Source organism: Halyomorpha halys, unplaced genomic scaffold, assembly GCF_000696795.3.
Source record: "Halyomorpha halys isolate HHAL.00 unplaced genomic scaffold, Hhal_1.1 Scaffold519.1, whole genome shotgun sequence".
In the NCBI taxonomy this organism is placed as follows: Eukaryota; Metazoa; Arthropoda; class Insecta; order Hemiptera; family Pentatomidae; genus Halyomorpha; species Halyomorpha halys.
In genome coordinates, this window is record NW_027110043.1 from 534,657 (window position 1) to 546,304 (window position 11,648).

Below are 11,648 nucleotides of genomic sequence, written 5' to 3' on the forward strand. Positions count from 1 at the left end.
TAATTTTAAAAATAACTCTTAATAATTATAATTTTATGAAATAAAAAATTATTAAAGTCTGTTAACAAAAATAAGCAACGATTTCAGTCAAAGTAAAGTGCTATGAAAAATAAAATATATAAATTAAATTCACCAGTAAGACAAACAAAAACATAAAATATTCTAAAATTTAGTTACAAATATTTAATTTATACAAAGTAACAGAAGTACTCAACGGCTCGGTTATAAAACACAGTTGTCTCATTTTTAGAACAAAGAGCAAGCTATTTAGATACTTTACATATAATAAATGATAATGACAATTGAATATTATTATGAAAAAATAAAATATTTGTGCCACAAATTATCATTATTTAGTTCAATACTTAATTGGTTTAAATGAAGATATAACATAAACTCAACACTCTACTTAGATATTCCAAGACAAAAATATTATTTTATTTACAATTAATTATTTTACTATCACTTTTTGTGGTCTTAACTTTATTTCTAATCAGTGAATAAAATATTTTAAACATAAGTGCCAAACCACGATTAGTGTATTAAAATATATGTAATTGAATACTATTTAAATAAACATCTTAGCTCTCAAATCATCATTTTATTAAATAAAAATAACATAAATATTATTAGTGCATAAATATGATAATTCAAAATGATTCATTATAAATTAAAATACTAGTTAATAAACTACAAAAGCAATTTAGGAAAACAAAAATTTCAGCAAATGTCAAAGATAATGCGAAGTTTAAAAATTAAACAAAAAACTAATAAATTTATTTCCCCATTTGTTTGTTGGACCTTAATAAGTTAATTGTAACTTTTGTAAAACATTTACTGCAAACAATGAACATGCATTAACCCATGCCTGTTAATACAATGGTTAAATCACTAACTCAAAGTTAAACAATTCAGTGAATGAACTGAAATTAATAGATTTAACTTACCGAACAGGTCTAGTTCTATTGAGAGCTGTGGAAAACCTTGGAGCAACATATGACCAAGCTCCTTGGTTTTTGTGTTCTTCCTGAGCCCAGACAAGCTCGGCATTGGAGTATTTACTGCACTCAGCCTTTATCAAGTCATATGGGAAAGGAGATATCTGTAAAAGAATTTTTCCACATTGAATAAAAAATATGACAAAATTGGTCATAATTCCACAATCCTGACAGATATAGCATAGGATAAAATATCAAAGTAAGCTTCTCTTACCTGTTCAACCCTCACAACAGCTACATCTCCTTCTAGTTTACGTTCTCTTCGGGCTTTAGAAATATCGTAATATACTTTTCCAGAGCAGAAGACAAGTCTTTTCACACTTGATGGATTTTGACCTGCGGGGCCTTCATCAGGGATTATCCTAAAACATTATTATTTTTAATACAGGTACAAATTATACCATTAATTCTATCATGTTATCAAAACTTAAACATTGAATGCACATATATTATCTATAATTAAATCTAAAAAGATTCTTAAAATTATAGAAAATATTCAAGTAATAAAAAATAATATAACATTAATTAAATTAACGAAATTGAGGAAATAATCAATTATATCCTCAATAGACTATGTAATGAAGAAATCAAACATATTAAATATGCTTAAGGAAAGCCTTAATTATAATTCCATGATCTTAAACAGCACAATAATAACAATTTTTTATTCTGACAATGGTTCAGTCTATAAAATTCCATAGATTAAGATAGGCCAGACGTGCTGCTTAGATGGCTGAGAACGAACTTCCAAAGAAAATAATGAAAGGTTATTCATGGGTCATGACAAAGAGAAAACCGCAGATTAGATGAAGTGGTAGTTTGGCTGGTGATGCCAGGTCCATGCTAAGAGTGAGGAGCTCAACAGCAGCAGCACAAGAGGCTGGTGCGGGAGGTCAGGACACGACATTGAGCTGTACTGCTGAATGAATGAATGATTATCACATTAGGAGACACATTTTCTTTTTAAATCAAAAATAATACTCTCAAGAAACACAAAACATAGAGATGAAGCAATAAACTAACGAGGTATCAATAAAATGAAAGGAAGGAGTAGTTAATACCTATACAGCTATATATTACTTGAGCTCATCAGTTGACAGAATAGCTGCCACCATAAAATCAGTTTTAATGTTTTAAATATTAATTCAATACCCATTTAACAATAATCGATGAATTTGAATAAATGCTTAAGCCTCAATATAAATTTTAGTATGCTGTTATATTTTTACATGTTCCTCATTCTTTTGTAAAAGTTAAAACACAAGACTATTCTATCAGTTCAAAGTTCAAATAAAAGAAAACAATAAAAAATCTTCTTGTATTACTCTTTGTATGTTCTATAGTAGTCAGTACAAAATAAGGCATTTGGATATTTATGCCTTGTAGCCCCAAACATAGTGAAAACCAGATCAGTTCAACCATAATTGAAACTACAGTAGTCAACAATACTGACTGTCTCTTGTTACTAGATCCATTTAATTTTGATAACATATATTTCAGTGATACTAAGTATTACCAAAGAATAGTGTAGGCATTAAAATAATTGATTGAGCAATCTTTAATTCATTACAATGAACTGTGAAATAAGAGGTACAGGATTTCAAACCTTCCACCAATGAATGGCGAATTAGAATGTGGAGCACAAATTGACAATGGCAAAATATCACACCTTGTTTCATGCTGGCTACTTTAAGTTATTAGGATTTATTTAAAATAAAACCTAAATTATAAAATTAGGAACCTTATTTCTTCATTTTTTTATCAGTAAATATCGATTAACTTTTCCTGTAAATTGCTTTAAAGTACATCATTTTTTATATAAGAATAATGTAACCTATTGAAAAATAATTAACTAAAATCATGAATTTGAACAAAATACTAAAAAAAAAAAGTATTGACATTTTAAACAACTCCTTAAAGCACGGTACTTCTCAGTAACATTTTACTATCACAACTAAACTGTCACTCCTATGCTTTCATCTAAGTATTACATTTTTTCTGTTTTTAATATACTGCACTAAGCTCCCACAAGCACTATATTTACAAAATATTTTAGTTTGTTCTGTGAATAATTTAAATAAAAGTAGTATAAAACTATTTAGTTCCATGTAAATCTTTCAAATGGATCTCAGAGGAATACAAACCATTTCCCATTGAACAGAGGTTTAACATAAATAAAATAATGGATCTTGTCCTGTACCATATGTTGATGAATTTCATTTCATGGACATGAAAGTATGTTGTAGTAGAATTGTAAATAGTGGTCTAATTTAGAAGCAATATTTTATTAGGCTTTAAAGGTAAAAATCTTTATTCTTTAGTTCCAATCAGTACAAATCCCTAACAGTAAAAAGTCATCCCTATATACTCTGCATATCCTTATTTAGCATTCTTGTATCTGCTCATTCAAAACCAGACAACAAACAACCAAATTCCAAACTCCTTCACATTGAGACTTGGTAAGTTTGAGATGTTTGTCCAAAGTCTTCCAATCTTTCCACTTTCCACATTTTGGCGTTCTATAATTGCTGAAGGAGTACATAAAACAGCTTACTTAGCAAATCGTATTTATCCTTATTAGAATCCCAGATCTACCTTATTCACAAGGAATTTGAAAATGAGCCTAATAAGAAAATAGTGTACTTATTAAAAAATATACATAAATATGAGGAAAACCTACCTAAGGAATTGACTATTTTCAGTCATGAGGTCAAAGGATGATTTAGCCTCTGGATGCCTAAGAAGAGATTTAGGTGTCATGAGAACAAGTGGTTTACGGAAAGGAAGGGCGATTTGTCTCCTTAGAATATGGAAGTAATTTGCTGGTGTAGAGCAGTTGGCAACAATCCAGTTGATGTCATGTAACTGGCGAACAGCAAACTCTTCGGACTCAGGTGGGAAGTAGTCGGCATCGTCAGCACACATTTGGAGAAAACGTTCCAAGCGAGCTGATGAGTGCTCTGGGCCCATGCCTTCTAGACCATGGGGCTGCAACATCACCAGTCCTGACTGTCTCACCCACTTAGCCTGGCCTAAAAAGTTTCAAAGACATTTTAAAAACTTGGAATGAATTTCATAGCAAATCATGTACAGGAATAAAGTAAATAAATATTAATACTTTTCAACAAAAAGATATCGAGATAAAATAAATGAGAAAAATATATACATACTTATATTTGTATGCAAAAAAGATTTGGCAATTTACATTAAAACATGATTTTTTTTTTTAATTGCTATCCATTAATATTGCTTCAACAATCTGGACCATTAGAGACAAAGATTAGTTTTCATGATAACCATAAATATTTTAGATTTACATTAAATATTAGTCATAAAATTGTAATAACAGTTCTTCTTTTACTTTCCCTCATTTTTAGAAACGAAATGCCATGGAAAAGTAACTTTTATAATGGATACCTAAATTCAATAATATCTTCAATTTGTATAAATTCTTAATCTTCAAATTACAACCATAAAAATCTATGGTAACAGCATCAAAAAATACTATTTATGCTGTCCAATGACATTCTTAATATAGATTCATTTGCATTTATATATATTTAAAATCTTCAAATTTCAAAGAAATTAGAAACCCTAAATTAATCTTTTATGAAAAGACAGCGGACTAGGAGTCTAACAGGTAAGTATATTTTTAAAGCTTCATTTCATATTAATTGCCAAATAAATTAAACTCATAAGACAATATATTTTCATTCGAGAAATTCTTATTAGAATGATTATTTATTGAAACAAATTATTACTGAATAATAATTTAGAAAATAGAAATTAAGTTATTTCTAAAAAAATGACAAATATGCTCAAAAAGTATCTTTCAGTATATTTTTATGCTTTATAATTTTAATCATCCACATGATCCCACAATTGTGTACTGTGGATGTTAAAATATAGGCAATGTTTTTTGGAAGAACATCATAGGTTTCAGGCCAAACAATAAATATTGCTTTCAATCACCTTATTTAGATTAAGGTGACTTGATTCTCTTCAGTACACATTGTTCTCTGAATTCAGATTAATACCTAGTTTACCTCAAGAGGTTACCAGGTCATACAGGTTGGTATTTACTTCTGAGTTATTCTTAACTTATCTTCAAATTCTATATTAATGATATGCTAATAAATGTTCTGTCATCGGAAAAGGACAGATCCGATAAAATACCAGAAAAATTCATAAATATTCCATTATTTTACTCTCTCCTAATTGTATCATAAGTCAGTTGTATTTGGTGATCTAACTAAATTTAGCTAACTGGCCCTACATAAAAAAAAAAGATATTTTGACAAACTATTGAAAAATTTCAAAATAATTATAATTACTAAATCATTCAAACATTACTTGGTCATGTATTACTAATATATAATTATTGATTATCAACTATTGTATCAAATTTCATTTCTGTATAAATCAAGAAATATAATATAATAAGAGGTGTTTAACAATATTCATTACCAGAAGAAATAAACTGGTCAATGAGACATTGGGCAGTGTTGTTGAAATCTCCAAACTGAGCCTCCCAGCACACAAGGGCATTAGGATTGGTCATTGAAAATCCAACTTCAAAACCTAACAAAAGAGTCAGAATTACTAATTATAATAACTTGTTCAAAATTAAATGATATCGAGGTGTTAAGAAACTTACCAAGAACTCCATATTCTGATAGGGAACTGTTACAGACAGTGTAAGGTGCCTGATCAGGGTAGAGGTTGCAAAGGGGTCGATATGTAGCTTTGTCAACATTCTGGTGGTGGAGTACGTGGTGGCGATGGGAGAAAGTTCCTCTCTCAACATCCTGACCAGAGAGGCGCACGTGGATTCCTGAAACCATTTCACTAATCAATCAACTGAATATTCAAAATAAACCTTATATTATTAATGAATAATATCAATACTAGATCCACTTAATAATGATCAACTTGAATGCATACATCCAAAGAGGTAAATAACTAGTTCATACATATAAAATAAAAGTCTATCAAGCAAAGCATTGTTTTATCTGATACCCTTACTGCTTATTCATAATTCAATTAATGTCTGATTCCATTTATAGTTAGATCAACTTCTACTCTATATAATAGAATGGACAATTCCTCAGAAATGCTAGTAGCGAACCAATTAATAACCTTTTCCTTAAACAGGGAAATGAAATTAAAACAAAAATATAAAAAGAGGAGGGAACTCAAATTTCGTAGCTGAGATTAAGACAGACAATCAACTATTGAGAAGTGTACTTGACAATCAGAAATCAATTCTTGAGAAGTATACTAAATAACTAGGAATAAAAAATAGAAAAATGGATTATTTTCTCCAAGATTTCAGCATAACATGAAAGACAGAGAAATCATTAGTTTTTACAGTAATACAAAACATAGTAACAATAGTGATTCTCATAGTAATATATCATTCCATTTAGACTTAAACATAAATAATCATTTTACCCTGGAAGGCATCAATTACATAAATTCAATGCAATGAAGTATTTAAAATTTGTAAAAAGTGCCGAAAAGATGATCATAAATTTGACCAGAGGTGTACAAATTACAAGACTAGAAACAGCATGGATATTTATCCATTTATATTATAGAATATCAGTAAATAACTAACCAGTCAAAATTGCACCAATTCAGGAATCATAGGAACATAAAACACCATATCAAACAGAGTAAAGCCAGCACATCACATCACCCCAAGACATCTAAACACATACTCATGTTTCTAGGGAATGTGTCTTCTGAGGTTGTTGATGTGAAATGTGCTGTCTTACTGGTGGTATGGGTACTGCAATTATTGTGGGGAATGCATCCAGCAAGATACCTGAGAGAAACGTTGACTTGTTAGTTATTTACCAGGATATTTCAGAGGTATTAGGTTTCGTTTTTGAAAAATTCCAATTATATTTAAAAATTTACAGTTAAAAGTATATATGATAGAAATTCACCTTCTTTGAGGAGGGAACCAAATGCCATTGCTTCCGCAAGAGCCCAATCTACAGTCCTTGCCTCAACCATGGCCATTCTTGCTTTCAGGATTCTTTCAATACCTGTCAAACAATTAACATTAATAAACTTCACAATTAAAAATATTTGAAAGGAAAATGAGGAATTAAAAAAATATGACAGTGTATCTATTAACAATGTACATACCTCTGTGAATTACAAATTCAGCAGCATTGGGGGGTGGAGAAGAAAATCTTTTCCCGATATGAAGAAGTGTGTCTTCCTTGACTCCTGTAGGAGAGACCTTCAAAGGATCCTTCCCTTCAAAAAAACCAGACCATGGAGAGTCCAGCCAGTCCTTATATTTGATATGAGTTTCTTTTGCGGCATTATTGTAAGCCTCTTGGCAGATCTTTTCATACTTGTCTTTCACATCCTGTATGCATTCATAATTATAAAAGGAGGAAATTTATACATCATTTCAATAATATACATACATGTCTGTATATTACTGAAAAGATTCAGCACTTTTGACCACAAATTACTTGAACAGACTAACTACTTTTCATATTATAGTTTCTTAAAATTAAATAAGAATCAATAATATAAATAAATATTTTACAAAATGCCAGTAAAAATAATTTTTTGTTTTAAGTTATTTAATAATATCTTAAGATTCCAAATAAAAATCAATATATCTTACTTACTTTTCATTGTGTGAATGAGTAAAATTAAAATTTGATTGTCTGAAAGTTTTATAAACCCCATTGATACTTGCCTTGACTTCCTCTTCTGAAACTACACCTTCAGTAATAAGTTGTTCTGCATATTTGTCAAGAACAGGTTTCTGTTTCTTAATGATTTGGTACATCAATGGTTGGGTGAACATGGGTTCATCAGCTTCATTGTGTCCATTCCGCCTATAGCTCACCTAATAAATAAATATCATCTTATAATACAATACCAACAGCATTACTTTTTTGCAAACATTCTACCATGGATTAAAATTTCAGCCAAAATTTTAAAATAATTATTTTGAACTAAAAAGTTTAAAAATGTCAACCATTTAACAAATTTAAGGTTAAAATAATATTCTAAGATAACATTTTCTCTATTAATATTGTGCATAAAAACACTAATCAATCTTGATAATTTCACAATCAACTGCTAAAGATTAAATAGAATGTTCTGATTACTTACAAGATCAATCACAACATCCTTGTGGAATGTATTCCTCCATTCTGCAGCAACATTAGAAACATACATCACAGCCTCAGGATCGTCAGCATTGACATGGAAAATTGGAGCATTCACGACACGAGCAACATCTGAAAAGGTTAAATAATATAAAATTATTTATAATTAAATACTGGTAGTCCAGTCAAATTAGGCAGATTTGGGGACATTATTCCTAAAGTTATGAAACTTAGCAATATTGTTTACGATAATCAACTGATGAACATATCAAAAGTCCTGATGAGTAGGAAGTTTCAGTGTTTTGAATCAATGGGTTTTTGGTGTTATAGCTAACTTCTATATTTGTAACTCACTGGCTTCCACCCTTTCCCCTGGTAAAAACATGAAACCATTTGTCAAGGCTAGTTGCATAGAGATGTTCCAAATAGTTTTAAACTTTAACCTTGTTTTGAAAACCACACACCTTTTCCTGTGAGAGATAACATCATATCAATGTACGAGGCCTGTCCAGAGAATAACAGATGTTTTGGTCTATTGTGGCAATGGGTGATGGTAGAGCCCCCATCGTGGTGTCCGAACGTTCCTACATTCAGTACCCATCAAGCTGTTGTAGAATGAGGACTGTGCGTTCCTCACTTTGCTCTCTGTGAGTCGTCAAAAGGTGCCCAGCAATAGAAAATCCTGCCACTTGTAAAGTACGGTCTGTGATTCGGTTTTTGTGGGCTCGAAATAACAAGCAAATTTAAGTTTATTGTCAGCTTTGTGATGTTTATGGGCAGGGGATAATGAGTGAAAAACATTATACATTAGTGTTGGAGTAATTTTGAGTGGGCTGTATATGAGAAATTGAAGAAAATTGACTTAAGTGAAAGAAAAGGAATTTATTGAACAATTTATGGACAATTTACATCAACATGGATGTAGAGAGTGGACAAGAGAAAACATTTCTAGAATATATTGTATAATTTACATGGTTATGAGGGGATAGCCAAAAGAAAACATGGTTAGATTAGGTTAATTTCATAATTTTGAAATGGGGCCATCGAAGATTGCAAATATTTATAACTTAGTGTAATTGTAATTATGTAAAGATCATATTTCAGTTGAATAAGAAGGAAAATTTGAAGTGGATGATAAGGCAGCATGTTCTCTCTCATTACTTTCCTTGTGGCTTATATCACTAATGCTTATATTCTGGGGGGAGGGGCACCTTTCATATCTTTCGTTTTTAAATGGAACACCCTCCTCCCTCTACCATAGTTTTTTTTTTCTTTTACTTCAAAGTATCAGCTATAACGTCAATGCTTATTTCTTTTTTACTTTACAAAACCCCTTCTCTAATAGTTCAAACACAAATTGGCTTCAGGTCAGACTCCCCCAAATTTTGGATTTTAGGAAAGATCTGGTCAAAATAAGTATACTACAAACAAGTATAACTCAGTTTCAAAACTTTGGGAATTAAGGACAGAAATAAACCTAATCTGACTTTTCATGTTAGGTCTGATCATTACTAAGTTCTCTTAAAGAAAATGATTTATACTGAATGTATGAAATTGTGTAATCTTGGAAAAAAATTTATGAAAACACTTGCTTTCTATTTTTGTAATACAATTTCTATATTTACAATAATATTTAAGATCATCAATCTCGGTTTCAAAAAAATTACTATTTTTGATGACTCAAATTTTAGGAAGCTCTGATTTTACTTTAAAAACAAATGAAAACTAAATTACTATCAGTTAATTAAAACAAATTATTCCATACATTAATTTTATAATCTTGAATTACCTGTGCAGTAGGCAGATGATCTTGAGTGCCGTGGATCAGTAGTGAAACCAATTTGATTGTTGACAACAATGTGGATGGTTCCATGGGTAGTGTAATCAGGCAAGTCAGAAAGATGGAAAGTTTCAAAGACAACTCCTTGCCCACAGAAAGCAGCATCACCGTGGAGGAGGATTGACATAACCTATCACCAATCGATATTATAAAAAACATTAAAAAGAAACTTAAAACTCAAGTTTTTGTGTAATAGTGATAAGGAATGTATGTGTGAGTAAATATCATTAGTTAACCAGTACAATCCAAAAAAAAAATTTACTTCCATTAGCAACTTTTAACATCTTATAGCATTGCTTGTTAATCAGCGTTAATTAACTTAACATAATTTCTTTAATCCTATATTATTTTAACTCAAAACACAGTCAAATTTATAGAAGAATGTCTAAGTACTAAAAGACAAAGAGCTTAGGTAATATTTTTACATAATTACTCAGTACTTGGGAGGCATTACATGGCTTCAAATAATGTACTTACACATTATCTTCTTTATATATATATTAATGATTAACTATATTTTTTCAAATTAAATAATAAATTTGCCAATGTTTCACCCCACTTTGTAGGGCTTCATCACGGCTGTTGAGCTGAAAAACATCAAACACCAGAACCACCAGACTCGTTCGATGTTTTTCAACTCAACAGCCGTGATGAAGTCTTACAAAGTGGGGTGAAAATAGTTGTTAAATATTTTTTTCTTCCTTTTTAACCACACCCCTAAACCATCTCCTTCATATTATCTTCTTTAATTGCATAATCTATTATTCAATAAAATTAGAAACAACATTTATGCTCAAAATACTAACCTTCTTTCCTTCCCCATCTCCCCTGTAGAATTGTTCAGCCCTTGTCTTGCCTTGAACAATAGGGTCAACAGCCTCTAAATGTGAAGGGTTTGCCACAACAGCAAGTCTGATGTTCTTGTTTGTAACACGGTTCAGTCTTTCTATGTATGTTCCAAGATGGTACTTGACATCTCCAGACCCCTGAAATAAGGAAATATTACATCAAAGAGATAAAGTGATTTTTCAACTTACTGGTACAATAGAATCAGAATTATTATAATAATGCAGCCAAGCCCTTCAATTTTAAGAAAACAGTGAATCAATAAGTGTCTTAGACCATCTTAAAAAATAAAAGTCACTGGGAAGAAAATGTGAAATCAGTTGATAGAGGAAGACTAACTTCTCTTAATTTTAAGAGTTAAGAGATGAACTACTTAGTTCACATAACTAAGTATAGAATTTAGTTATATCATTTTGTTTTATTTTAAGGGCAAATTATAGTTTTGTTTTATTATCAAGACACCTAAATTGCCTACTTATGTCAGTCAATTAAGGAATTAATCTTTTTAAGTTCAATATACCTCAAATGAACTAAACAATGATTTATCCACTGACTACTGCTAAGATATTCATTTTAGGACTCAGCAATGTTTAAGAAACTTTAGTCTACATCCTGACGTGGCATACTAGCTCACTGTCAAAATAAAATATTCTGAACCAGTCAAGATTGTAAATGACAAGATTTAGCACAGCTTCCTACCCAAAGAACTATACTGGATATCATAATTATGAGAGATAGTTGACCGTGGATGATGAATGAGGAGAAGATGGTTGGGGGTCCGGTCAATGAAAAACACAAATAAGTACGATTAACTTA

General features: G+C 30.5%; 1 protein-coding gene across 10 annotated transcripts in view; it reads right to left on the reverse strand.

Annotated features, from left to right (window-relative positions):
- LOC106683829 (2-oxoglutarate dehydrogenase complex component E1) overlaps nucleotides 1-11,648 on the reverse strand; it is an 85,010-nt gene that overhangs the window by 15,001 nt on the left and 58,361 nt on the right. For all 10 annotated transcript variants that reach the window (XR_010843648.1, XM_014425540.3, XM_014425545.3 and 7 more), the window contains 11 exons: nucleotides 10,793-10,972; nucleotides 9,936-10,116; nucleotides 8,151-8,278; nucleotides 7,729-7,881; nucleotides 7,158-7,386; nucleotides 6,953-7,054; nucleotides 5,656-5,832; nucleotides 5,466-5,579; nucleotides 3,679-4,030; nucleotides 1,213-1,360; nucleotides 948-1,102 (listed from right to left, as the gene is read on the reverse strand). Coding sequence is in view for 9 of the 10 variants with exons in the window: in XM_014425540.3 (XP_014281026.1) it covers nucleotides 948-1,102; nucleotides 1,213-1,360; nucleotides 3,679-4,030; nucleotides 5,466-5,579; nucleotides 5,656-5,832; nucleotides 6,953-7,054; nucleotides 7,158-7,386; nucleotides 7,729-7,881; nucleotides 8,151-8,278; nucleotides 9,936-10,116; nucleotides 10,793-10,972 (1,919 nt within the window). In the remaining variant the exon portion in view is untranslated. The remainder of the gene's footprint in view (nucleotides 1-947; nucleotides 1,103-1,212; nucleotides 1,361-3,678; nucleotides 4,031-5,465; nucleotides 5,580-5,655; nucleotides 5,833-6,952; nucleotides 7,055-7,157; nucleotides 7,387-7,728; nucleotides 7,882-8,150; nucleotides 8,279-9,935; nucleotides 10,117-10,792; nucleotides 10,973-11,648) is intronic.